The sequence below is a fragment of the Panicum virgatum genome, chromosome 9K, assembly GCF_016808335.1.
Source record: "Panicum virgatum strain AP13 chromosome 9K, P.virgatum_v5, whole genome shotgun sequence".
NCBI lineage: Eukaryota > Viridiplantae > Streptophyta > Magnoliopsida > Poales > Poaceae > Panicum > Panicum virgatum.
In genome coordinates, this window is record NC_053144.1 from 18693672 (window position 1) to 18721340 (window position 27669).

General features: G+C 51.2%; 1 protein-coding gene across 4 annotated transcripts; it reads right to left on the minus strand.

Annotated features, from left to right (window-relative positions):
• Window positions 1-851: 851 nt before the first annotated feature.
• LOC120650540 (probable serine protease EDA2) lies at window positions 852-27348 on the minus strand. Of its 4 annotated transcripts, none has more exons than XM_039927698.1 (14): window positions 27130-27348; window positions 26865-26990; window positions 26620-26775; window positions 26340-26522; window positions 26136-26252; window positions 26002-26052; window positions 25846-25917; window positions 23408-23513; window positions 8526-8622; window positions 2318-2412; window positions 1981-2055; window positions 1797-1880; window positions 1467-1624; window positions 852-1360 (listed from the first exon to the last, which is right to left on the minus strand). In XM_039927698.1, exons 1-14 carry the CDS (start codon window positions 27289-27291, stop codon window positions 1292-1294), a joined length of 1551 nt encoding a protein of 516 aa, XP_039783632.1. In that variant the 5' UTR covers window positions 27292-27348; the 3' UTR covers window positions 852-1291. The 4 variants fall into 4 exon arrangements, with proteins under 4 accessions (XP_039783632.1, XP_039783631.1, XP_039783634.1 ...); XM_039927697.1 differs by having other exon boundaries at window positions 1981-2064; XM_039927699.1 differs by lacking the exons at window positions 852-1360; window positions 1467-1624; window positions 1797-1880; ... (1 more) ...; window positions 2318-2412; window positions 8526-8622 and adding exons at window positions 21524-22044; window positions 22122-22230; window positions 22405-22488; ... (1 more) ...; window positions 22805-22899; window positions 23160-23256.
• Window positions 27349-27669: the final 321 nt, after the last annotated feature.

Below are 27669 nucleotides of genomic sequence, written 5' to 3' on the forward strand. Positions count from 1 at the left end.
ATACACCCTCCGTCCCTACTCCATTTTGCTTTTCTAAATATATGTTTTGCAATGCATCCAGACAAAATATATACTCGCTCTGTTCCAAATTATAGATCGTTTGACTTTTTTAATAACAAGTTTGACCATTCATTTTATTCAAAAATTTTATATAAATATAGTCAAATTTGAGTCATTTTTGAAGAATTTGTACTGACAAAGCAAGTCATAACAAAAGAAGTGATATTTTTCATAAATTTTTAAATAAAACGAATGGTTAAACTTGGGGCCGAAAAGCCAAATAGCCTATAATTTGGATTGGAGAGAATATCTAGGTGCATAGCAAAATCTATACATCTAGAAAGGTCAAAACGACTAATAATTTAGAATGAATGGAGTCATTGTGTGGATCCAAGGCTAAATTTTAGCCCATATCATATCATTAGGAGCATTAGATGTAAATTAATTACAAAAGTAATTACACAGATAGAGGCTACTTTGCGAGACGAATCTATTAAATCTATGTAGTTCATGATTTAAGAGTATGATGCTACAATAAACATATATTAAAGATGGATTAATTAAGCTTAATAAATTTATCTCGCAAAATAGCCCTATCTGTGTAATTAGTTTTATAATTACTTTATTTTTAATACTACTAATCTGTGTAACCAAATATTCGATGTGATATAAATTAATTTTTTTTAAAACAAAACATAAATTAAAATTTAGCCCTTCCTACTCGCCTTGTTCGGCGAACTCTGCAACCTTTTATTTTACAACAACAGACGCTCACCAATACACGCGTAGGCTCAGCTTTAGGAATAATTCCTAATACACTCAATTCTCTCTTCTGAACACCTCGGAAAGACTGGCTCGGAAAATTTTGAGATTAACTAAGTCACCACATAAGTTTCATTATCGATGAACACATCATCTGATTATTCGATTGCTGACATGTACCTTGACAAACGAGATTTCTATGGAGACTTTGTCAATCTCAAGATTTGCCGACGCAACCTTTCGAATGCGCTCGTAGAGATAGAATACGAGTGCATGTATGTATGCGAGAATGTGGCTTGTGTACTTATGTTTGTATGTAGAAGAAGAAGAAGGAAAAAAAATCACGCACCCACGGTAACTGTCCTTGCCGCGCTGCACGTAAAGGCCGAGAGGAGTACCATCGTAGCAACAGCACCGCGCCTCCTGTTTAACTCGAGCCGCAGTACAGCTGCAACTCCACTCACGATTCAAACAGAAAGAGCCCTGAATCCTGCGTAGCTGCCCTTCGGCGACCAGGATCCGCGCCATCTTACCGTAGGATCTGCAGATCTCCATTTACTCCCCAACCGAACAAACTGTAGCTCGCCGTTACCACACCCTGCGCCAGGAGAAAAATAAAGAATGACAGCTGACAGCGGCCAGAAGTTGTAGTGAATCGAGTGCATGCGTCAATAATGGAAGCGTATCAAGTGCTTGTAGATTACCATAAAGTCACTAGAATTGTTGGAGCCCCATGAGGCCATGACCTGACACTGCTGGTTCTTGGAAATCTGGCATTGCGATAGCCACAGGTCAATGTGCCCGGCGATCTGGTCCCTCACTGTATTCACAGCTGCTGGGGATGAGCAGTTGGAAGAGTCCCCTAACAAATATGTAGTAAGTGAGAGTTCTCGTCTGAATTGGGTGAGAAGAACATGCTGTATTTTCCTAGCCGTCAAAGTAAAAAAAAATGGAGCCACAAAAACAAATGTCAAGACAAGTATATGTAACAGAATCATAGTAAGCTTCACAGAACGGTAAACTTTTCCAACTACCTTCAATCCTGAAAGGACTCTGAGGGCAACCTCTCAGATCAGTGCCATGTCCGCAATTTCTGCATTTGATCAAGTATGATGGCACTGCATGCATTTTTGGATTTCTGTTAGTACAGTGATATGGCCAATATATTCAGAACCAGATCGCCTACAGTGCATACAGAACAAACTATGATGGACTCACTGTCTTTCGATGACTGCTGCTTAGAGGCATGGCGCCATGGATCTTGTGAACCGTTGGTAAACACAATTTTAGAAGCTGCGCATACTTAAAGGAGCATTAGAAAGAAAATAAGACTGGAACTGATGAAAACGACAAGCAACGCTGCCATGGTACACTCGTGGTCAGTTTGCACTAACCACAACAAAAACATCCAATATAATGAAATAATAGGCAATTGCGAAGCTGCTGCACTAGTTCCACGGATAGTAGACATGGCCACCAGGCCAAAACATGTGCATTTTACAGGCACGGATAGACTAAAGTACACAGATAATTTAATATAGATAGAGAGACAAACCAGCAATTCTTGTGCCTCCGTAATACAAGTTCGTCATGACCACATCAGGATAAACGCCTTCCCCAAAAACATTTCTACATAGGTCCAGATGGTACCTGGCAGTACAGGAATTGAAAAGGCATAAAAATGTATACATGAACATGCTTGATTAACAAGCATAAAAAGCTATGCATGAACATGCTTGATTCCAAAAGTGCAAGGAAGATATAGGCATATAGCTGCAAAAGTGTCCAGGATATATGTACACTATAGCTGCAAAAGTGTCCAAGAGTGCCCAAAAAATACTCCTAATAATTGATTTTGGGTATAAAACTGAAAATCAGTGCTCCAACAGTGGCTCTATCCTCTGCCCAATTTTTTCGCGCGCCCAAAACAAGCGCTCCCCCGCACCAGATTTCCGCCGGCGCTCATCGCTCCCAATCCTGAAAATCAACACTGATGTCCGCCAATTCTTCTCTTCCCGTGCCTCCTCGTTCTCCCCTCCAGCGGCGCCTTCCATCCTTCCAGCATCCTTGAGCCCCTCTTTCCTCCAACCAGGTCAAGAGATCTCCAGCGTCGACCACGCTGGTTCCGTCCGTCCACCGGCGCTGGATCCCCTCAGTTCACAGCGGCTGCTTCCCTCCGTCCGCAGCGCTACGTCCCCTCCACCCAGTGCACACTCTCCCTTGCAACCAAGTTGCTTCTGTCCGCGCCCATTATTCAAGCGGAGCCCACGGCATCTACGAGATCAAGATCTGCTGGCACAAGGCCTGGATGTGTGCAGGTGCGTGCCTTTGTCAAGGCTTGAAGGCGGGGATGGAGCAAAATATGTGACGAAAAAACGGATAGAGATAAAACCGCCGTTGTGATTCTTCCCGTGAAAGAAAAAAAAAACAGCATGGGCTCACATCTTGATGATGTGACACTATTCTTTTTTTTGATAGTTTTTTTGGGAACTGTTGGGTGATGTGTTCTTTCTTTGCTCCTAAAATCTTTTGGCAAGATCCTAAACTAGTTTTTTAGACTCTATTTTTTAGGCGCTCTTGGAGATGCTCTAAGAGACAACGGAAAAACTCAGAGAAATGAGTATGCTGGATTGCTGGCACCACTTCCATTAGATGTTAATGGGCCAGTCGTGCAGTTGGACTGATAGCGCTAGTATCACGGTACAGATAATATGGCGGCAAGGAATAACAAACCCTAGTTCGCCCTCCCTTGGAGGCTCTGAACTCTTTGTGGTTTATTATCTGCTTAAGGTTCCAATGTGCCGACTCCTCCTTTATATAGAGCCGGCCCTGACACACCAACTAATAAACTCTAAATATTATAAATTACAGCAGATTGAAATATAAAACATCCTAGCCACTAGTGGACGCCGCCTTCTTGTTACGTCGCTGGAACTTGTGACCGAAGAATCGGTCCACAACACTTCCCTCCCCGTAAGAAAACAGCTTGTCCTCAAGCTGGAAATCAGGGAATACCTCCTTGAATTGTTCCAGCGGCTCCCAGGTTGCATCAGCGTCTGATTGTCCTTGCCACTGGACAAGAAGATCCCACGAGGTGCTAGATGGCCGTGCGCGAAGAACAGACGCCGGCGCCGGAACTGCTCTGCCATGGACAATGGGAGGAAGAGGCACGGTATTCGTCGGCGAGTCTCCTGTGTACTTCTTGAGGAACACCACGTGGAACACGTCGTGCAAGCGGGACTTGGGCAGCAGTTGGAGGCGGTAAGCCATCGTACCGATGCGCTCAAGGACCCGGAAAGGCCCATAGTAGCGTGGTGAGAGCTTGGAGGAAGAACTTCCCTTGATTGATGTCGCTGCATGTTGGTGAAGACGGAGCCAGACCCACTCGGCCACCTCAAACTCGACATGGCGATGGGTCTTGTCGTGATGCGCTTTCATGTAGTCCTGAGCCTGAAGGAGATGCTCCCGAATGTCGGCTAAGAACGCATCGCGCTCCTGCAGTTAGCGATCCAAAGCGACCACGCGAGCCACACCAGGCTCATATGACAGCAGGGTCGGTGGTGGCCGGCCGTAGACCACCTGGAATGGCGTCGTCTGGAGGGCGGACTGGTATGATGTATTGTAGCAGTATTCCGTCCACGGAAGCCAACGTAGCCAATTACGAGGACGGTCACCTGCAAGGCAACGGAGGTAGAATCCCAAAATGCGGTTAGTAACCTCCGATTGGCCATCCGTCTGAGGCCAGAACGCCGAGCTGAGGCGGAGCTTGACGCGGCGAGCGTGAAGAGCTCCGTCCAGAGCTTGCTTGTGAAGACCGGGTCTCTATCGCTCACAATAGAGCACGGAAGACCATGGAGCCGTACGATTTGGTCGAAGAAGACTCGGGCGATGGTTGTCACAGTGTAGGAGTGGCCGACGGCGATGAAGTGCGCATATTTGGAGAAGCGGTCGACGACGGTGAGGATGACCGATTTTCCTCCAACGCGAGGGAAGCCCTCGACGAAGTCCATGGCGATGTCAGACCACACCGAACTCGGAACGTCGAGGGGCTGCAGAAGACCCGCGGGATGTAGGTGTTCAGTCTTGTTTCGTTGACAGACGTCGCAGCCCTTGACGAAGTCGCGGACAAGTCGGCCCGTGTGCGGGTTGTAGAAGGAGGCACGGAGGCGGTGTAGCTTCTTCTGGGTGCCCTCATGGCCCATGCCGTGCGTTGTGGCCAGTAGCTGGGGCCATAGCGACGACGCCGAAGGGACGAACACGCGGCCACGGTGCATGACGAAGCCGTCAACGACAGACCAGGCGGCGTCGGCCGTGCCGTCCGCGATCTCGCGCCGCTTGTTCACGATGTCTTGGAGGGTGTCTGCCTCCTTTCTGAAGTCGTCGAAGATGGCGAACTCCAGGGCGGACAGTGCTAGTGCCTGGGCACTGTCCGAGTCCTCATCGCGGCGAGACAAGGCGTCTGCAGCCGCATTCTGGCGACTAGGCCTGTAGATCACAGAGAATGTATAGCCAAAAAGCTTACTGACCCATGTGTGTTGTGGAATCGTCGAGAGACGTTGGTCGAGGAGATGCTTCAAGCTGCAGTGGTCGGTTCGAATGGTGAACGACCGGGTCCAGAGATATGGCCTCCAGTGACGGACGGCCTGGACGAGGCCGATGAGCTCCCGTTCGTAAGCGGCCAGCTTGGCATGCTGCGGTGCCACTGTGCGGCTGAAGAACGCGATGGGTCCTTGGCCCTGATGAAGAACCGCTCCGAACCCGGATCCGGAGGCATCACAGTCAACGATGAACTCGTTGGTGAAGTCGGGGAGCTGCAGAACCGGCGCGGTCGTCAGGGCGGTCTTGAGAGAGTTAAAAGACGTCGTGGCGTCATCCGACCAGCGGAAAGCCTCCTTCTTGAGGAGGGCAGTGAGCGGAGCAGCAATGATCCCATAGTTGTGGATGAAACGCCGGTAGTAGTCCGTGAGGCCGAGGAAGCCTCGCAGCGCCCTGATTGTCTTGGGTACCGGCCATGCCTTGACAGCTTCAATCTTCGATTCGTCCATGGCCACGCCGGCACCGGTGATCACGTGCCCGAGGTAGGCCATGTTGCGCTGCGCGAATAGGCACTTGGAGCGCTTGAGTACCAGGTTGTGCTCGCGCAGCACAGAGAAGACCGCGTGCATGTGCTGGAGATGCTCGGCCCATGTCTTGCTGTAGACCAAGATATCGTCAAAGAAAACGAGTACACATCGGCGAAGGAAAGGACGGAGAACCTCGTTCATAAGGGCTTGGAACGTCGACGGCGCATTGGTGAGGCCAAAGGGCATCACGAGGAACTCGTAATGGCCATGGTGGGTGCGGAACGCCGTCTTGACGATGTCGTCGTCGAACATCCGCACTTGGTGATAGCCGCTGCGTAGATCCAGCTTGGTGAAGTAGGTGGCGCCATGGAGCTCGTCTAGTAGTTCCTCGACGACCGGAATCGGGTACATGTCCCGGGTAGTCTTGGCGTTCAGTGCCCTGTAGTCGACGCAGAACCGCCAGCTGCCGTCCTTCTTGCGTACTAGGAGGACCGGGGAGGAGAACGCCGAAGTGCTCGGACGGATGATGCCTTGCTGAATCATCTCTTGGCACTGGCGCTCAATCTCGTCTTTCAGGAGCTGTGGGTAGCGATAAGGACGGACCGCCACGGGCACTGTGTCGGGGGGCGAGGTCGATGCAGTGATCCAAGTGGCGCTATGGTGGTAGACCCTTCGGCGCGGCGAACAGGTCGCTGAATTCTTGGAGAAGACACTCCAACAGATCCACCGTGGCCAGCGCAGACAGTGTGGGCGACGGCGCGACACCATGCCAGCGGACCCGATGGTCATCCCGCCAGAACGTCATTGTCTTCAACTTGAAATCCCACAGCACGGGGCCCAGGGTGCGTAACCATTGGAACCCCAGGACTAGCTCATATCCCGCAAACGGGATCACGTAGATGTCGACGCAGAAGCTTTCGCCAGCAATTGAGATGTTGATGTTGGAGCATACTCCGGCGGAGTGCACGCGTTTGCCGTTGGCGACGCCGACCGTGAGGCCAGGGCGCGGAGGCGGTTGGAGATCCAGGCGAGCGGCGGTGATGGCGGACATGAAGCAGTGCGTTGAGCCCGAGTCGACGAGGGCGACGAGCGGAGCCTGCGACACTGTGGTGTCCAGCAACATCGTGTCGCCCGCGTGGATGCCGGTCATGGCATGGATGGACACCTCTGGCAAGTCGTCGGAGTCCGAGTTGGATCCCGCAGCATCTTCCTCCAGATCCATGATATAGATGCCCCGCATGGGGCATTGCTTGAGGTGTTCCTTGCTGGACTTGGCCGGGCAGTTGAAGCACAACCCCTCAAAGCGACGTTGGGCCATCTCCTCGGGTGAGAGACGACGAGGACGAGTAGTAGTCGCGGCCTGCTTGGGTGGGTTGGTTGCCGGAGTCGGTGTTGTCGACGAAGAGGATGCCGATTTGGCAGGACGCGCAGAGGTGCGCAGCATGTCGGATGTGATCTGGAGGCGGCGTTCATATGAACGGGCCAACGCCATGGCGTCCTCCAAAGTCGCCGGTGCATGCATCTCGACATCCGTGCTCATAGGCTGAAGCAAGCCGGCGGTGAACAGATCGATCTGTTGTTTTTCGCTGACGTCTTCGCAGCGGGCCAACAGCGTGAGGAATTGGTCGACGTACTCGTCGACAGATCCGGTGCGGCGACAATGAGAGAGCTCGCCGAACGGATTGCTGCACAGGGGGGCCGAAGCGTTTGTGGATGCCGTCGACAAAAGCTTTCCACTCAGGAACGCCATGGTTCTTCTCCCAACGATAATATCACTGGCTGGCTGCACCTTGTAGGTAGAACGAAGCCGTCCAAACCTTCTGATCCTCCGGTGTTCCATGAGCACGGAAGAACTGTTCTCCCTTGTGGATCCAAGAGAGGGGGTCCTCAGATCCATCATACTTGGGAAAACAAAGTTTGTGGGTTGGTGATGCGGGGCCGCGATCAAAACCGCCGCCAGATGATCCCGACGAGTTTAGGTCGAAACGCCCTTGCTTTTCCAGTATTTGAGTCTGAACGTTCTTGAGCAAAGTGGACAGGAGGGCACAGTCTTGGCGAACTGCGGAAACCTCCGTGTCGACCTTCTTGCCGAGGTCGCCCATCATCTTGATCATCTTGTCGATGGCCTCGTCGAAATCCGTCTTGGAGATGGGCTGTGCACTGTCGTCAGCCATTGCAGGGAGACGATGTGGTGGCGCCGGTGAGGGAAGTCTCTATCTGACGGCTGGCTGGAAGATTGGTGGAGCGAAAATTAGGGTTTAGGCGGTGGGTTTGGGTGAGGGTGCAGGATCAATAGAACTGATACCAGAGATGATAGCGCTAGTATCACGGTATAGATAATATGGCGGCAGGGGATAACAAACCCTAGTTCGCCCTCCCTTGGAGGCTCTGAACTCTTTGTGGTTTATTATCTGCTTAAGGTTCCAATGTGCCGACTCCTCCTTTATATAGAGCCAGCCCTAACACACCAACTAACAAACTATAAATATTATAAATTACAACATATTGAAATATAAAACATCCTAGCCACTAGTGGACACCGCCTTCTTGTTACGTCGCTGGAACTTGTGACCGAAGAATCGGTCCACAACATGGACAGTTACTATAAACACCATTCCAACTAATCCGTTCCTATAAAAGTTACCCCAAGGCTTGAAGCAATGAAGCAAAGCACACATGAAGAAAAGCACAAAACACTACCTTGCATTGATTCTTGCGGAACGAACACTATCAGTTTCGGGCGCGACTTGGAAGTAGGCAACCTCACTACAAACTTGGAACCACCAGAGTCTAGAACCTAAAACACAATGTCAGTGTGTGATAAGTGAAGGGAATAAGTCTCTGTACTTGTGGTCTTTGTGGGGCTGTGTGGGGCTGCAGCATGTGGGGCTGCAGCATCTCATTTTTCTGCAGCATGCACTAGCACCATTGCTGCCCTAGAGGACAGCATCTTGGACTGCTTTAACATCTAGATAGGACAGCAGTTAGTCCTTTCATTTGGCATCTTAGACTAGGAGTAGTCCTTTCATTTGGCATCTTAGACTAGGAGTAGAATATGCCTCAGTGTTGGCTGCCCTGCAGCTGTGTATAAATGTGTTGCCTCCCCTCCCGTTGGTTGGCATGGCTTTGAGTTTGTGAATGAAGAAAACCCAGAAAATTGCCCCAAGTTCATTGTCATCCTCTCAGCTCAATGAGAGTTAGAATTGAGCTTCTAACATCTGGTATCAGAGCCGTACTTTCCTGTAGGTTAGACATCTCCTGCTCTTCTCCCTCCCAAGCAGCAGTTCAGCCACCACCAGCAGCAGCTAGCGCAGCAGCAGCAGCTAGCACAGCAGCACCTGCTGCACCCTCCGCTCCACCTTCCTCACCCGAGCAGACGAGCAGCAGCTCGTCTGAGACTGCGCCTTCTCCACGCACCGTCTCAGCGCTCGGTCGCCTCGAGCGCACGGCGTCAGCGAGATGCCGAGCTCGCCGCGGCAGAGGAGCGCAGGCGAGCGACGGCACAAGCCGCTGCAGCAGCGGCGAGGGCGGCCAGGCTGGCTGCAACGGAGCTGGCGGCGGCCAGGGCAGAGGTGGAAGCAGAGGCGGCGGAGGATGCAGCGCGTGCGGCGGAGGTCGAGGTTGAGACCTTGCGCAGCAGCCTCAGCGGCTCCATCGCCGGCGACGCCACCGCCGACGAGGACCTTGAGGAGTTGGAGAGGGAGAGAGCGCGGGACCGGACCGCGCGGTGGGCAGCAGCCCACCCCGGCGGCGGCGGCCTGGACGGCGTCGCGCCCGGCGACGGTCCAGGGGCCCGCGCGCCCGGCGGTGGCCTGGACGGCGGCGCGCCCGGCAGCGGTCCAGGGGCCCGCGCGCCCGTCGGCGGCCTGGACGGCGGCGCGCCCGGCGGCGGTCCAGGGGCCCGCGTGCCCGGCGGCGGCCTGGACGGCGGCGCGCCCGGCGACGGTCCAGGGGGCCGCGCACCCGGCGGCGGAGGCCGCGCCCCTGGCGGCGGCGCGCAGGGCGGAGGCGGCGCCCCTGGCGGCGGCCGCGCCCTTGGCGGCAGCGCGCAGGGCGGTGACGGCGCTCCTGGCGGGGGTGCGCGCGGCGGCGCCCCCGGCTACCACGGCCTCCAGGCGGTGGTCAGGGACGTCGGTCCCGGCGGTGGGGGGCCCACCCTCACCAAGACCAACTACGTCGAGTGGGCCGCGGTCATGGAGGTGAAGCTCCAGGTACACCATATGTGGGAGGCAGTCCGGTACGGCGACGTCGACTACGATGAGGATCGACGGGCGCTGGATGCTCTCATCGCAGCAGCCCCGCCGGAGATGCAGTTCACGCTTTCCAAGAAGCGAACTGCCAATGAGGCCTGGGACTCCATCGCTGCGGCACGTATCGGCAGCGACCGCGCCCGCAAGACCACTCTCCAGGCACTTCGCAAGGAGTGGGAGAACCTGGCCTTCAAGCCAGGTGAGGATGTTGATGACTTCGCCCTCCGTCTCAACACTCTGCTGCAGAAGGTGGTGCAGTTCGGCGACGACACCTACGACGAGGAGAGAGCCGTCGAGAAGCTCTTCCCCTGCGTCCCTGAGAGGTACAGGCAGACCGCTCGCTCGATCGAGTCTCTGCTGGACCTCACCACCATGACGATCGAGGAGGCGATAGGTCGCCTCAAGGTCGTCGACAGCGACGAGCCACAGCCTCCCTCGGGAGGCATCTCCATCGGTGGGAAGCTCCACCTCACTCAGGAGCAGTGGGAGGCTCGCGCGCGGTGACAGGAGGAGGGGGGAGCCCTCTTCCTCGACTGGTGGCCGCAAGCGCGGCAAGCCGCGAAAGGGGCGCGGAGGTGTCCAAGCCGGGGCACGAGGGCGCGCTGAGGGTGGCGCCCGCGGAGATGCTCAGGGCGGCGCCGCTGACAGGCCAAAGGCGGCACGAGACGACGCCTGCCACAACTGTGGCAGGCCCGGCCACTGGGCCAGGGACTGCCCGCAGCGGAGGCGTGGGGGCCAAGCCCACGTCGCGGAGGCCCAGCCGGATAACGAGCCGGCTCTGTTCCTACTCCACGGGGATATGGAGCCGCATCCGGCGGCACCACCTGTCACCGCTCTACTCCACCTCGACGAGCCGCGTGCCCGAGTTCTCCTCGGCAACGGCTCCGACGACGATAGGGTCGATGGCTGGTACCTCGACTCCGGCGCCACGCACCACATGACCGGGCGGCGGGAGTTCTTCTCCGACCTGGACGTCGACGTAGGTGGCTCCGTCAGGTTCGGGGACTCCTCCGCCGTGGAGATCAAGGGAGTGGGCTCCGTGATCTCCACCGCCAAGACCGGAGAGCACCGGATGCTCACCGGAGTCTACTACATCCCGGCGCTACGGAACTCCATCATCAGCCTTGGGCAGCTCGATGAGAGCGGCTCCCGCGTGGTGATCGACAGCGGGGTCCTCCGCATCTGGGACCACCGTTGCCAGCTTCTCGCCAGGGTGGTTCGAGGGAAGAACCGCCTCTACATCCTCCATGTCGGGGTGGCCCAGCCTCTTTGTCTTGCAGCTCGCAGGGACGACGAGGCATGGCAGTGGCACGAGCGCTTTGGGCACCTCCACTTTGAGGCCCTGAAGCGGCTCGGCACCAAGGAGATGGTGCGAGGCCTCCCATGCCTCGACCACGTGGAGCAGCTCTGCGACGTCTGCGTGCTGACGAAGCAGAGGCGGCACTCCTTCCCCCAGCAGGCGAGCTTCCGAGCCAAGGAGCGGCTCGAGCTCGTACACGGGGACTTGTGTGGCCCGGTGACACCAGTCACACCAGGAGGACGGCGCTACTTCCTGCTGCTCGTCGACGACCTCTCCCGCTTCATGTGGGTGATGATCCTCGGCAGCAAGGGAGAGGCTGCGGACGCCATCAAGCGTGCTCAGGCTGCTGCGGAGGCGGAGAGCGGCCGCAAGTTGCGCGTGCTGCGCACCGACAACGGCGGTGAGTTCACGGCATACTGCGCGGATGAGGGCATCCAGCGCCACTACTCTACGCCGTACAGCCCGCAGCAGAATGGTGTCGTCGAGCGGCGCAACCAGACGGTGGTGGGGATGGCCCGGGCCCTCCTCAAGCAGAGGGGCATGCCGGCTGTCTTCTGGGGAGAGACGGTGGTGACGGCCGTCTACATCCTCAACCGCTCGCCCACCAAGGCACTCGACGGCATGACGCCGTATGAGGCTTGGCATGGGCGTAAGCCGGCGGTTTCCCACCTGCGGGTCTTCGGCTGCCTCGCGTTCGCCAAGGAGCTTGGCCACATCGGCAAGCTCGACGACAGGAGCACTCCGGGAGTGTTCATCGGCTACGCGGAGGGTTCGAAGGCCTACCGCATTCTCGACCCGGAGACACAGCGTGTGCGCACGGCGCGCGACGTTGTGTTCGACGAAGGGCGAGGATGGGCGTGGGACAAGGCGGTGGATGACGGCTCGGCTCCGACGTACGACGACTTCACCGTCGAGTACGTCCACTTCGAGGGAGCCGGGGGAGTAGGCAGCTCCTCTTCGCCGAGCGTGCCTACCTCGGTCCCCGAGCCTCCACCGACTCCGGCGCCCGCCACACCGGCGACACCACGCTCTTCAGCTATGACTCCGGCTGCGCCAAGTTCCTCGGCTGCACCACCACAGCCGGCGACGCCGCGCACTCCAGCACCGACAGCCACTCCTCCGGGCACGTCTACTACAGCACCTGCTCATGCTGAGCACAGCCCGGTGGAGTTCGCTACTCCGCTCTCTCACGACGAGGAGCACATAGACGCGTGCCACGACGGTGAGCCACTGCGGTACCGTACGATGGAGGACCTTCTCGGCGATCAGCCGGTGCCGGGACTGGTGCCTCACGACCTGGAGGAGCAGTTGCACCTCGCGTGCGACGACGGCGAGCCTCGGTCTTTCGCAGAGGCCGAGGGACACGCGGCATGGCGTGCCGCGATGCAGTCGGAGATGGACGCGGTTGAGAAGAACCGCACTTGGGAGCTTGCTGATCTCCCTCGTGGTCACCGCGCGATCACCCTTAAGTGGGTGTTCAAGCTGAAGAGGGATGAGGCCGGCACCGTCGTCAAGCACAAGGCTCGCCTGGTGGCACGAGGTTTCGTGCAGCAGGAGGGAGTCGACTTCGACGATGCCTTCGCTCCCGTGGCACGGATGGAGTCGGTGCGACTTATCCTTGCGCTGGCTGCCCAGGAGGGCTGGCGCGTCCATCACATGGACGTCAAGTCGGCGTTTCTCAACGGCGACTTGAAGGAGGAGGTCTACGTGCACCAGCCGCCGGGGTTTGCAATCCCCGGCAAAGAGGGTAAGGTGCTACGTCTGCGCAAGGCCCTCTATGGCTTGCGGCAGGCCCCGAGGGCGTGGAACGCCAAGCTGGACTCCACGCTCAAGGGGATGGGCTTCGAGCAAAGCCCGCACGAGGCGGCCATCTACCGGCGGGGCAATGGCGGAAATGCCCTGCTGGTGGGTGTCTACGTCGACGACTTGGTGATCACCGGCACCAAGGATGCGGAGGTGGTGGCGTTCAAGGAGGAGATGAAGGCCACCTTCCAGATGAGCGACCTGGGGCCTCTCTCCTTCTACCTGGGGATCGAGGTGCACCAGGACGACTCCGGGATCACACTTCGACAGACCGCCTACGCCAAGCGCGTCGTCGAGCTCGCTGGGCTCACCGACTGCAACCCAGCTCTCACTCCGATGGAGGAGAGGCTGAAGCTGAGCCGTGACAGCACGGCGGAGGAGGTGGACGCTACTCAGTACCGGCGTCTTGTGGGGAGCCTCCGCTACCTCGCCCACACACGGCCGGACTTGGCGTTCTCCGTCGGCTACGTCAGTCGGTTCATGCAGCGACCGATGACGGAGCACTAGCAGGCCGTGAAGAGGATCATCCGCTATGTTGCGGGGACTCTCGACCACGGTCTCCACTACCCGAGGTGCCCTGGGGCGGCACACTTCGTTGGGTACAGCGACAGCGACCACGCCGACAACACGACACCAGCAAGAGTACGAGCGGGATCCTCTTCTTCCTCGGCGAGTGCCTCGTTAGCTGGCAGTCGGTCAAGCAGCAGGTGGTGGCCTTGTCCAGCTGTGAGGCCAAGTACATAGCGGCCTCCACCGCATCGACTCAGGCGCTCTGGCTCGCTCGACTGCTTGGTGATCTACTCGGCAGAGACACTGGAGCAGTGGAGCTCAGAGTGGACAGCAAGTCCGCTCTGGCCTTGGCGAAGAACCCCGTTTTCCACGAACGGAGCAAGCACATCCGGGTCAGGTATCACTTCATCCGCGGCTGCTTGGAAGAAGGAACCATCAAGGCGAGCTACATCAACACCAAGGATCAGCTTGCGGATCTGCTCACCAAGCCCCTTGGGAGGATCAAGTTCTTTGAGCTCTGCTCCAAGACCGGGATGGTCCAATCTTCCCACAAGACGATGCACAAGACTTAGGGGGAGAATGAAGGGAATAAGTCTCTGTACTTGTGGTCTTTGTGGGGCTGTGTGGGGCTGCAGCATGTGGGGCTGCAGCATCTCATTTTTCTGCAGCATGCACTAGCACCATTGCTGCCCTAGAGGACAGCATCTTGGACTGCTTTAGCATCTAGATAGGACAGCAGTGAGTCCTTTCATTTGGCATCTTAGACTAGGAGTAGTCCTTTCATTTGGCATCTTAGACTAGGAGTAGAATATGCCTCAGTGTTGGCTGCCCTGCAGCTATGTATAAATGTGTTGCCTCCCCTCCCGTTGGTTGGCATGGCTTTGAGTTTGTGAATGAAGAAAACCTAGAAAATTGCCCCAAATTCATTGTCATCCTATCAGCTCAATGAGAGTTAGAATTAGTGCAGGGCTATGCAGGGCCAAGGCTGCGCACGACCAGAAGGCGGCGGATGCTCAGGATCGAAATGGAACTGAGCTGCTCAGCTGCAGAGGGAGTCCCGTCGCGAACACGGAGACCGAAGGATGAGGCTAAGGCCCTGTGTAGTTCCTACCCGTAAACGCAAAAAAGCCGTAAACGCATTAAACTAAAAAGGAATCTTGCTAATTTGAAGTACTAAATGAAGTCTATTTATAAAACTTTTTATATGGTTGGGTTGTAAATCGCGAGACGAATCTAATGAGCCTACTTAATTCATGATTTTCAACAGTGATGCTACAGTAACCATCCGCTAATTATTGATTAATCATGGATTAATTAGCATCATTAGATTCGTCTCGCGATTTACAACCCATCTATGCAAAAAAAGTTTTATAAATAGATTTCATTTAGTACTTCAAATTAAAAACATTCTCTCGAAAAAAAATTTGCGGAGCGCCAACTAAACACGACTTAAGCTCCAGTGTGGTTGAAAATCGAATCGTGGGTCACATAAACCGAACAGAGCACACAGTGAGATTCGACGCGTGGTGTCAGAAACTAAAAGCGAATCGCCGTGTTTAGTTACGAAAATAAAAATTCCAAAAAAAATTCGGCACCTGCATGGAAATTTAAATCTAAACGAAATAAAAAACGCATTGCGACTGCTGTCTGTCTGTAAATGGCGAGACGAATCTAATGAACCTAATTAGGCTGTAATTAGATTCTAAATTGCTACAATAATGCTACAGTAAATAACCTATAATAATGAATTAATTATGCTCATTAAATTCGTCTCACGATTTACAAACGAGTTCTGTAATTATTTTTTTAATTAGTCTATATTTAGTACTTCAAATATAAAAAAATGTTTTTTCAAAAACTTTACAACGCGCAACTAAACACGGCCCAAGTTTTTGGTTCGAACCGTGTGGCATAAAAGCAGGTCCCACAAAGTTAAAAGATAGAGGGGAGGGAGGGGGGATGAATAAAGTGCTGCATTTGTTTGTGTACTTTATTATTGTTGTGGGTTCTTTGAAAACGATTTTGCACTGCAGCCTCCAAACCGTAGCCAGACCATCAACCTGTGCTAGTTCAATTCGACTGCAGCACTGGAGCTGCCCTAAGGAGTGGACCAGCGGCCAGCCGAGGCGGCGGTCGGTGGAGCCTACGGCCACCACCAGTGTGCGCTCAAAACGAACCGTGGTTCGATTTTGGGCCCGTTCAGTTCACACCCGTAAACATAAAAAAGCTGTAAATGCAAAAAAGTACAAAGAAATTTTGCTAATTTGAAGGTACTAAATGAAGTCTATTTATAAATTTTTTTGTATGGTTGAGCTGTAAATCGCGAGACGAATTTAATGAGCCTACTTAATCCATGATTTGCAACATTGATACTACAGTAATCATCCGCTAATTATTGATTAATCATAGATTAATTAGCGTCATTAGATTCGTCTCGCGATTTACAACCCAACCATGCAAAAAGTTTTGTAAATAGGCTTCATTTAGTACTTCAAATTGACAAGATTCCCACGCAAAATTTTTTGCGTTTGCAGCCTAACGGAAAACAGGGCCTTTGTCGAACCGTCAACATAGTGGCCATCGATGTTTGGGTGTAAAAAATCCTGTAAGACCTGACACAAGCCAGCAGTTGGCGCTTTAAACTTTACGGGTGAGCAGAGGAGCTGCCGCGTAGACAAAAAGGAGTCCATCTGCTGAGCGGCGGGCCCAATAAACTGATGCACGCACTGTGCCTTGTTTAGTTGGTGAAAAATTATTGGTTTTGGTACTATAGTACATTTCGTTGTTACTTGACAAATAACATCTATTTATAAACTAATTAGGCTTAAAAGATTTATCTCGTGCTAATCAGTTAGACTGTATAATTAATTTTTTAACTGTATTTAATGCTCTATACATGTGTCCGAATATTTAATGTGACGGCTACTATAAAAAAAATTTGAGAACTAAACAGAGCCTCATATCGAATTGTCTGTCAAGTTACATATTTTACAAAACAAAATCGCTGAGACACTGGAGGTGCCCTACCCAGCCGGTGCTTGTAGAATCCCGTGCTCCACGGACGCGCCGAGCCGTGGACGCGGAATCGCACCATCAAGTTGCTCCGCGTCTATACTTCCTAGGTAGTTCATAGATCTAGGGTAGTTAGAGTGCTTGCCGTCGTCCTCGATGGCGGAGTTGTTGGTGCCGGGAGTGGCGGCTGTGCTGCGGCTCCAACGGCGAATAACCTCCGACTGGAGGATGGTCTTCTTCCCCGGCGCTGTAGGGGTTGACTACGACGGCGGCGTAAAGCTTTTGGCTCCCCTAATCTTCGGTGAAGACGGTGGCGGCGACGGCATCGCCTCAGCTGAAGATTCAAGGAGGAGGTTTGTGCTCTGTTTCCTTGTAGGGATGAAGCTGTTGTGCTTCCCTTTGGGGAGCTTCCTTTTCTGGGTCGGCGAGGTCTTTTTGGTGCCGGATTTATGTTCCAGTTCAGTGCCTGGGCAGTTCATGGGTGGCCTGATGCGGATTGTTTAGGTGACGCTTTGGATCTTGAGTTCTTTGTGCTCTGCTAGGTTTCGGTGGATCTGGCCTCTGGATCATGGGGAAGATGGAGAGGAGGGGATGATGGATGGCAAAGTTTGACTGCCGATGGTATAGATGGCCATTTGGGCCGCCCGGCCCGGCCCTGGCACGGGCCCGACCTAGCCCATTCTGTATCGGGCCATGCCTAGCCGGCACTAAATCCCAACGGACCGTACCGTGCTAGCCCACGGGCTCCCCTGACGGCCCAGGCACAGGCCTGCGGGCCTGTTTCGTGCCGGGCCAGCCCGAGATAGCCCGGCCCAACAGCAGAGTCCATGCCGCCCGAAGCCCATCCAAGGCGAGGAGACGCGGCGGCCGGCGGGACGAAGCCGAGAAGGCAGCAGCCGGCACGGCGGCACCGCGGAGACGACGAGGAGGCGGCGACAGGTGGGGCGGAGACGGCGAGGAGGTGGCTGCCGGCGACATGGATATGAGGAGGCGGCAGCCGGCACCGCGAAGACGAGGAGGCGGCGGCCGCCGGCGGGGCGGAGACGACGAGGAGGCGGCGGCCGCCGGCAGGGCGGAGCGCCGGAGCCACGAAGACGAGAAGGCGACTGGCGGGCCGAAGAGGAGGAGGTGGCGGGCGGGGCGGAGAGGAGGAGGCACCTGGCGGGCTGGAGATGAGCAGGGGGGCGCGGGTGCACGGCCTGCCGCCTCCACTACGCATCTGCGCGGACGCCGGACGGAGTCGGGTGGGGGCAGGGGGTTAGGATTTGTTTTGTGGGTGATTGTGGGCTGGGTGGGTTGGGTGATGTTGGAGTTAGCGGATCGCCATCGGGCCGGACTGCTAACTCCGTGCCGGGCCGTGCCGGCCCACAGGCTGGGGTGACAGCCCAAGCCCGGGCACGGTGGATGGGCCGGGTGTAAGTATCACCGGGGTGTCCGACCCTAGAGGGGGAGGGGGTGAATAGGGTTGCTAATCGCTTTCTATCCTAGGGCTCAATCTATTTGCATGAGATAAATCTAACGCGTCCTACACATGCTAGTTATGACTAAGGTTTATCTATGCTAATCTCTACTTACCCCTAAAACACTTGCAACATATATCCAAACCTAATCAAACTAACTAGGAAAGTAAAGGTACGCAAGATAGAGTAAATGTGGAAACGTAATACGGTAAGTAAAGATGTAAGGGAGAGAATATACAAACTCCCGTGAAGACACCAAGACACACGATTTAACGTGGTTCGGTTATGACACCAAGTCCCTCCCTACGTCCACGGCCACTTGTCCAACACGAACAAGTGTGATGCCAAGTCTCTTCGTTGATCACCGTCTTGCGTTCGCCACCAAGGCTCCCGGCAAGCAAAGGCTAATTGACTCCAAGTCACCAAGACAAGGCCACCGCCACCGTCTCTCTCAAAGCGTCACCAACGGCACCATCTTCACTATTGGAGTTTCTCACCAAGAGGGGTCTCCTTCCCCGCACAAAGTGTCGTTGCCTCTCCACACCAAGTCGGAGGGTCACACGACGAGTACACAAGATGCTTGCCGCAGCAAGACTTCTCTCAAGGGAGTTCTCGCAAGAACTAATCCCTATTACAAGCACTAAGCACTCTCACAAGTGTGCTCAAGCCTATATGATGTACAATGAAGCTCTAAGTTGGTTGGAAGTGTTCTTCAAGTGTAGTATGCTTCAGCAACTCCAGCAACTCTAAATGACCCGGCCTTGGGGGTATATATAACCCACACACCCCAAAAGAGCCGTTGGGAAAAGGTTGACGAAAATCCTTAACACCGGTAGATCCGACGCTCAGTTTTTGTCATTTCCGGTTTAACCGGTGAGTGTATTTTCCCAGCAACTAGCCGTTACAGCTTCCAACGGCTACTTGATCAATCGACTGACGCACTCAAAACTAACATCGGTTCAACCGGTGCATGTAATCTCAATCGACCGACGCTCTCAAAACTAACGTCGGTTCAACCGGTGCAAGTAATCACAGAAATCCCAAAAAAGAGTCTCTGGACAACTGCACCGACGCTTCAGAAACCAACGTCGGTTCAACCGGTGTACTCTGCTGATTTGGCCTTCTCTGAGTCTGTTGCACCGGTGACTACAATTTCACTATCGTCGGTTCAACCGGTGATAGTAAATTGTCTCTGTTTTTATCTTTTCGACTTGGATTTCTTCACGGTCTCTTCAATTCTTGTCCTTTGGACCGAAGCGGAACCATCGTAGGGGCGGCCCTTCGGGCCTAACTACGCCTATCTTCTCTTTGTCATCACTTGAACCTAAAAATCTGAGAATGATCATCTTAACAATCATATTAGTCCAAGTGTTGTGTTGTGTATATCAATCACCAAAACATTATATTGAAATATGGCATGAGAGGCCATTTTCGCTACACCGGGCCAGCCCGGGCACGGCGGGGAGCGTGCCGGGCCGTGCTTGGCATGGGCCAAATTCGTCGTGCTTCGGGCTGGCCAATGGACCACGGGCCGCATGGACATCTATAGCCGATGGCCTCTTCTCGCGGATTTCATGCGGTTCAATTTCTTGTGTCAGCTTCATCATTTGGGCGAGTGGCGTAGAGGGTGATGTGGTTTGGTTGGAGGGCAGCGACGCCGATCGGGAAGAACACCTGGAACACTGACTCAGGAAGAAGAAGGGGGACTTTGATGTATTTTTCGAAGTTCATAGGGACCCTTTCGTAAAAAGGGAAGCACATGTACTTTGTTTTCTTCTAATATGATGTTATCCCTTTCGCAAAAAAAAAAAGTTGCTCCGCTGCTATGCGTCCGTGAGGGCCAGCCACGGACCAAGGATAACTGGCCAACCAGAAGAAAGAATTGGGCCTTTGATGGTTTAATTTTTTACTGGGATGGTTTTTTAAGTATGCCGGGGCATATCCGGCCCACCCACTGGGTCCGAGGCCAAGGCTCTCCTCCAACAGAAATTCTATACATCTTCCGTAAGATTTTTTCTTCTTCATCTTCAAGTATTTGATATTCGTGCAATCTATCTCATCTGTTGGATTTCCTCCACCCTAATCTTCTTCCTCCTCCTCCTACCCCCTTCCTCACCATGCGCCGCCGCCGCCCTTAAACTCGTTGTGCCGCCGCCCCGCCAGCCGCGTCTCGCGAGCACCGCGGCCGCCGCTGCCGCGCGCCGCCGCCGCGCGGTGCTGCTGCCGCTGCTGCGCTGCGCCCTGCTGTCGTTGCTGATGCCGCTGCTGCACTGCGCACTGTTGTGCTGCTTCGCTCTGCTGCTGCAGGCTGCTGCTGTTGCACGGTGCTGCTATTGCTGTGTGCTGCTGCTATGCCGCACCGCGCACACCGTCGCCGGAGAAGAAACCTTCAATATTTTTATTTTAGTATTTTCAACATTTCATATTTCCAATCTCAACATTTTGCTTTTACAGTTTCAACATTTTTGAAAGCCAAATGTTGAACATATTTAGTAAAATATTAAGTAAATTTTATTAAATATTAAATATATTTACAGCATATAATTGAATCAAAATAGACTTTAAAGATTAATATCTTATCTATCTTTCAGAAAATAGATAGGAGTCCCCTCTTCCGAGGGGCGGAGCTCGAGCAACTTACCGCTGGAGCTGCCGGTGGAGCACTCCGTTTGGTGCGGTTCAGCTGCCGACGGAGCTGGAGCTCGAGTCGCGCAAAACAGACCCTTATCGCTCTCCAAAGCCCACCATGTCACATGGACGAACTATGGAAGGTCCCATAATTAATTGTTAGTTAGTTACTACTACATATGTTTGCGACTGTGAATTTGGCCCCCGGGGGTACGGTTCGATTTCCAATAAGTTAGATTTGTGCCAATATTGTATCTTCCCGTATGTATCTCCCTTTGTTAATTGTATGCCATGTCATCTCATAATGCATTATAAAACTTGCCTAATTATCTCATGAAGTAGAAAAACAATACATCCATATCTCTGCAAGTATATTGATAGACATTACTGATCTTATAGGTTGTCTTATTGTTACTTCACACAATAGTTTTTTATTTTTTTTATGATATCGAGGAGAGAGAGGAAGGTGAGATAATAAGGAAGTTATTTCGTGAAGCCACTCACGCTGTATTTAAGCTGTAAGGCCATTCTACCACTTTTGTAGTTGTTGCCATTAGGGATGCAAGTCCCACCTTTTTTTGGGTCATTGGGTCGACCCTAAATTTGATAAAATAAATTAGAATGGCATGTTACGTATTTAGTTTGAGAGAGAAAATGAATTAAAATGAGAAACCCCAAAACACAAATGGGTACCCACTTGCATCCCTAGTTGCCATGCAACTCACAACATTTTTCTTCTAAGCATAATGAAAAGACTAAAATTGCTATAAGAGAAATTAAAAATATTGGACAATGCATGAGATCGCAAACGGCACTAAAATTATTGAACAGAGTACGGACGACACGTTCACTCGGTCCTATACATTCAAATACCACGATGTTATCGTCTTTATTATTAAAGCTGAGTTTATTCGCCTAGGGCCAGAAGGTGAATCCTTGGCAAGCAATGCAATCCGACGAGACCCTTGTGGTTGTGGTAATGTGGTGGATTCTCTGGTCCCTCCTATTCGTCTGACTTAGTTTTCTTCCAGACTTCCAGTCACGGAAAGGGCTATCCATCACCTCACCTATGTGCAATTCTGCAGCCGAACTGGTTGCGCATGTTGGCTGTGTGCGGCTGCACAGGCCGAAGATATTTCCTTTATCTAAAAAAAACTGGTTGCACATGTCGTCCGACACGCACCAGATTACTCCAGGATCTGCAAATCCTCCGTTTACTCTTTCCAAACGGGTCAGCAATTCGTGGTTACCACTCCCTGCGTCAGTAGAAAAAGAGCCGAACGGGATCAGAATTCAGAAGTTGCCAGGTACTAGCAGTGAATGAGATCCATACCCTGACGCTGATGGTTTTTGGCACTGTGATAACCAGAGATCAATGTACTTGGCGATCTGCTTTCTCACTGTATTGACTGCTGCGGGAGATGAGCAGTTTGAAGAGTCCCCTGAACAGTGCGAAACACGTGAGAATTCTTATCTGAATCGGGTACTAGATCAAATGGTTAAATGAAAAACAAATACATGCGAAAGAACCACTAGAAGAAATACCAGGATCAGTAGTTCAGTACATTGTTGTGTAATATAGCAAGCATTACAGAGCATTAATTTTTTTAATGTACCTTGGATTCTGAAAGGACTTTGAGGACAGCCCCTCAAATCAGTGCCATGTCCGCAATTGCTGCATTTCATCAAGTACGAAGGCACTGCATGTGTTGTAGAACTTCTATTAGTACACAAAGCAAAATACATTTAGATCTCTGTGAATATTGCCACAGAATAAAACAACAAAGAATGTTGGAAGACTAACTGTCTTTCGATGATTTCTGCTTGGAGGCATGTCGCCATGGATCTTGAGAGCCGTTTGTAAACACAATTTTAGAAGCTGCACATATTTCACAGAGCATCAGAGGAAAAACAAGAAGATGAACGTTGAAAGAGGCAAGCAAAACACGAACTATCAGTTCGCTACCACACCAGAAGCATTCAACAGAAAAGTAAAGATATGTTGAAGAGACAAACCAGCAATTCTTGTGCCCCCATAATACAAGTTCGTCATGGACACATCAGGATAAACGCCTTCCCCAAAAACATTTCTGCATAGATCCAAATGGTACCTGGCGGTACAGAAAGAGGAACAAGCATAAAAGTTGTTACGAATATGATCCTAAAATGTAAGAAAGATATAAACGTGTCCAATAGCAGATGACAACAAAAACTACAGAGTAATTGGTACGCTGGTACTACCTAGATCCCATGTATTACGAGGCAGACATGTAACGGTAAAGTTATTGTAAAGACAATTTAGAGTTGGAGAGGTACAAAAGTTAGATAGATAAATCACAACACACAGAAGAGAAAATATAGAAATTATTACTTTGTGTTGATACTTGCAGAACGAACACTATCAGTTTTGGGTGCCACTTGAAAGTAGGCAACCTCACTGCAAACTTGGAACCACCAGAGGCGAGAACCTAATAGAAATTGTAATGTGAATAAGTACTTGCAGCTATGTATATTTGAATGCTAACATCAGATGTCATGGTGTTTCATTCCAAGCTGATGCCAACGGATTTTCAGATTTTTTGCTAAAAGTACATATGTTATATGTAGGGAATCATTTACTAGAATCGTCGGGAGTTGTTTTCTTCAGGTACTCCTGATCATATGAAGATACCGGTGTCTCCATTTCTTTGACATAAAAGACTCTCACAATTTGAGCAAATGTGTCCTGCAAAACCAGTACATAGAAGTTCAAAAAAGCTTGAAAGTGTCTCAATTTCTTTAATGTAATAATCTTTTACAGACTGAGAATATGTTTCCTGTAAAACCCGAACATGAAAGTTCAAAAGTTTGAAACTCACGCGCACATTTACACAAAATTTGCTACAATAGTGAAGGGGTCGTTTAAGAAGCCTAGAACAATACAAAAAGATAAGTGAAATAAGGAGACACATAAATTAAGTGAGAGAAATAACAAATAGATTTTCCATCTCTCTTTTTGAAAGGCCTTAGGCAAGGTGACCCACTCTCACCCATCCTTTTTAATATAGTAGCCGATATGCTCACAATTTTCATTAAGAGAGCAAAAGCAGAGGGTTTGTTGAGTGGTGTGGTGTCCCATTTGGTAGATGATGGGCTGTCAATACTACAATATACTGATGATACAATCCTCTTTATGGACCATAACCTAGAGCAGGCTCATAACATGAAGACTATTCTTGGTGCTTTTGAGCAGCTATCGGACCTCAAAATTATTTTCCATAAGAGTGAAATCTTCTGCTTTGGAGTAGCGAAGAACTACGAAAGCCTGTATATGGAACTGTTTGGTTGTAAATCAGGTTCTTTCCCAATCCGATACTTAGGTATTCCGATTCATTATAGGAAATTGTCTAATTGCGATTGGATGAAGATCCAAGAACGGTTTGAAAAACGTCTCAGCAGTTGGAAAGGTAAAAACCTTTCAATTGGAGGTCGTTTAACACTCATTAATTTTGTTCTTAGCAGCTTGCCCATGTACATGATGTCCTTTTTTGAAATCACAAAGGGGTTCGAAAAAAGTTGGATTATTTTCGATCTAGATTTTTTTGGCAAAGTGACGAGCATAAAAGAAAGTATCGGCTAGCAAAGTGGGACATCCTGTGTCAACCAAAGGATCAAGGGGGACTAGGGATTCACAATTTGGAATTAAAAAATATAGCTTTGCTCAGTAAGTGGCTATACCGCCTGTTAACAACAGATGGTACATGGCAGTAGATCTTACGCAATAAATACCTAGGGCCTAAACCTTTGGTACAGGTCCAATGGAAGTGCGGAGATTCACATTTCTGAGCGAGCCTGATGAAGGTAAAACGAAAGTTTTTAAGATTCGGAACTTTCATAATAAAGGATGGGTCTCAACTAAGATTCTGGGAAGACACTTGGTTAGGAAATAGTCCTTTACGTGACCAATATCCACAACTTTATAATATAGTTAGGAAGAAGCAGGATACGGTGGCTGATGTACTAAGTATACAGATCCCGAATCTCTCCTGGCGTAGAGATCTAATTGGCAATAAATTGGTGATGTGGAACAATCTTGTCTCACATCTATCAACTATCGATCTAAGCCAAGAAAGGGATGGCTTCAAATGGAATTTAGACCGGACAAGTGTTTTTTCGGTAAAATCACATTATCTGGGATTAATCAATCAGAACACTCCTAACCAAAATAAGAGAATATGGAAATTAAAAGCTCCACTCAAGATAAAAATATTCCTCTGGTATCTTAGACGAGGCGTTATTTTTACAAATGATAATCTTGCAAAACGGAATTGGCAGGGGAACCAACAGTGTTGTTTCTGTCATGAAAATGAAACGATATAACATATGTTTTTTGACTGCCGATTCACGAGAATGGTATGGGCTTCGGTCAATGCGGCCTGGGGCATACCAAAACCTCATAATATGCCTAGTATGTTCGGGAGCTGGCTCAATGGAATTCCTAAAGAATATAAGCTACTAGTACTTCTGGGCGCGACAACCTTGTGTTGGTCTGTTTGGCTATGCAGAAATACAGTGGTGTTTGATAACAAAAAATCTTCCTTTTTGCAGGTTATCTATTCAACTACGCACTGGCTCCGTACATGGGCTATCCTTCAGAAGTTTTCTTTTCGGGACAAGCTTGTAGCGGCATCTCATTTCTTGGCACAGGTGGCCAAGTATTTTTTTTGCCCGGACACATGGGTGGCGGTCTAGTCTTAGGATTGACAGTCATTAGTGTGGAAGGATCTTTTCAAACTCTTTTAGGCTGTGTGCCGTTTAGGCAGAGGTCGGGAAAATTTCAAGATGATGTATCACCTTGATGTATTGTGCTTGAAATCAATAAAGTTTCCCTTTTCAAAAAAAAATCTCTTTATGATTTAAGTCTGCAATTCAGTTGTTATCTTAACAAATAGATATGTCAGGCATGATATTGGTAGTGTATTTCTTTGCTCTCCCTGAGCAAAATTTTATGGATGCCTAAGAAGCCAAACTAATAAAGAAACATATAGGTATGATTCCAGAAGTAAATGGACATGTACCACCAAGTTTTTCCCATTCTTCTTTGCATTTACTAGAGGAGTGCACACAGCATCAGGGTGCCCATATTGGAACTGCAAAATAGCACCGACTTTCGATCCATAATCACAAAATATGCTTTTAATCAACAGAACTATGAAAAGTTGTCCTGTTCATACTGCTTCTGCTGCGGCATCTGCCAGTAAGTAGAGGAAGTCGTCATTTTTCAACTGCGTGTAAAGAAAACAAATCAACAGTGAGTTGGAAGTACATGAAGACACTGGCTCCTGAGTCATTGAACACAAGGGATTACCGTCTGTGCCCCAAATAAGGTCTTCACCGAACGGCTGTCTGACAGAAGCTGTTGCTCAACAAGTCTAGTCGTTTCTTGAAGGGCAGCTTTGCACTCAGGGCCAGCCGACTCTCCAACCTACAAACGTAGACCTGAATCAGGTGAAAGTAGACAGACCAGACAGAACTAGCATGTTCCATCTCCATCTACGCCCGTACTACCAACCTGCTTGTCAAAGTCAGTGTAGTTGTACACCGCACGAACCACCCCTGAGCTCGCCAGGCTCCCACATGTCAGGTGGGGGAACTTGAGCCTGAACCAGGCGCTGAGAGCGCCGGAGTAGGAGACCCCGATGACGAACCAAGGATTGTCAAATCCCGTGCGGTTGTACCTAGCATTCAAGGATTCCTGCAGAAGAGAGGAAACGTCATGATTTTCAGAACAAGAAACGGTACTTTGTGAATGTCAGAAGTGCAGAATTCAGCCAGCGCGGCGGCAGCCCAACCTGGTAGTACTGGCGGAAGACGGCGAGGTCGAACAGGGCCTGCTTCGACGACAGGAACCTCAGGTTCCCGGTGGTCAGCCGCCTGAACGGGGAGCTCTTGCCGTAGTACCGGTGCTCCGGCGTCACCACCGCCGCGCCGAACTTCTTGGCCAGTACCTGAGCAAAACGTACGAACCAACCCAAGCGCAATCGTTCAGGTTCAGAACGCGCTGTGTGATTTGCGAAGAAGGCGCGACGCGACTCACGGCCAGGTAGTCGTTGGGGATGCCGCCGCAGGCGGACTCGCCGCAGATGCGCAGGAAGATCGGCCCGCCTGGGGCGCGGTGGTAGTCGAGGAACTCGAAGTAGCGCTGCTTGAACCGCCGGTAGTCCTGCGAGCCGTGTCCGCCGGCACGAGCGACGGCGCTCAAGTAAAAAATCATTCTTCCCCCCAGCAGATATACGTTACGGGCGCGCGCGATTCCGGGAATGTTGCGTAGGTCTCATGATTGGATGGTGGAGTTGACTTACAGTGGGGGAGAAGTGGTCGAGGCGCTGCTTCATCCACCGCTCGTCCGTGGTCAGGTACCTGCTGCCAGCGGCGGTGGCGGCGGCGGTCGGCCCGGCCTCGGCGACGCGCGCGAGGAGTAAGGCGAAGAGGAGGGAGACGAGGCGATCGCGAGAACCCATCATCGTCTCCGACTCTCCGGCTGAAGATTCCCTTCCGTTCCGGTGGTGGTTATTACCTCTTGGGCTACGCATTTTAAAAAAAAATTGTATATATAAAGTACTAAATGAAATTTATTTGAAAATTCTTTTCGCATATGAGTATAATTTTTCGCGACAAATCTAATGACAGTAATTAATTGATAATTGGTTAAGTGATGTTACAGTAACCATTCTCAAATCATGCGGTCAAAGACCTCATTAAATTCGTCTCGCGAAATAGCGTCGGGTTGTGAAATTAATTTTGTAAAATACCATTATTTAGTATCACTAATTATTGGTTAAAATTTATGCTATTTGTACTAGGAAGCAAACCAAACCGGACCTAAGGCGCACGTGACACGA

What these genes read in the sequence shown, in the direction of transcription:
- LOC120650540 (XM_039927697.1), bottom strand. Translation starts at nt 27,291, where the DNA reads ATGATGGGTTCTCGCGATCGCCTCGTCTCCCTCCTCTTCGCCTTACTC. An exon ending in CAGATGCCGCAGCAGAAGCA is followed by an intron (nt 25,918 to 26,001) that starts GTATGAACAGGA and finishes GCTATTTTGCAG; the next exon opens with TTCCAATATGGGCACCCTGA. An exon ending in CGGAGGCACAAGAATTGCTG is followed by an intron (nt 2,065 to 2,317) that starts GTTTGTCTCTCT and finishes TGCTCCTTTAAG; the next exon opens with TATGCGCAGCTTCTAAAATT.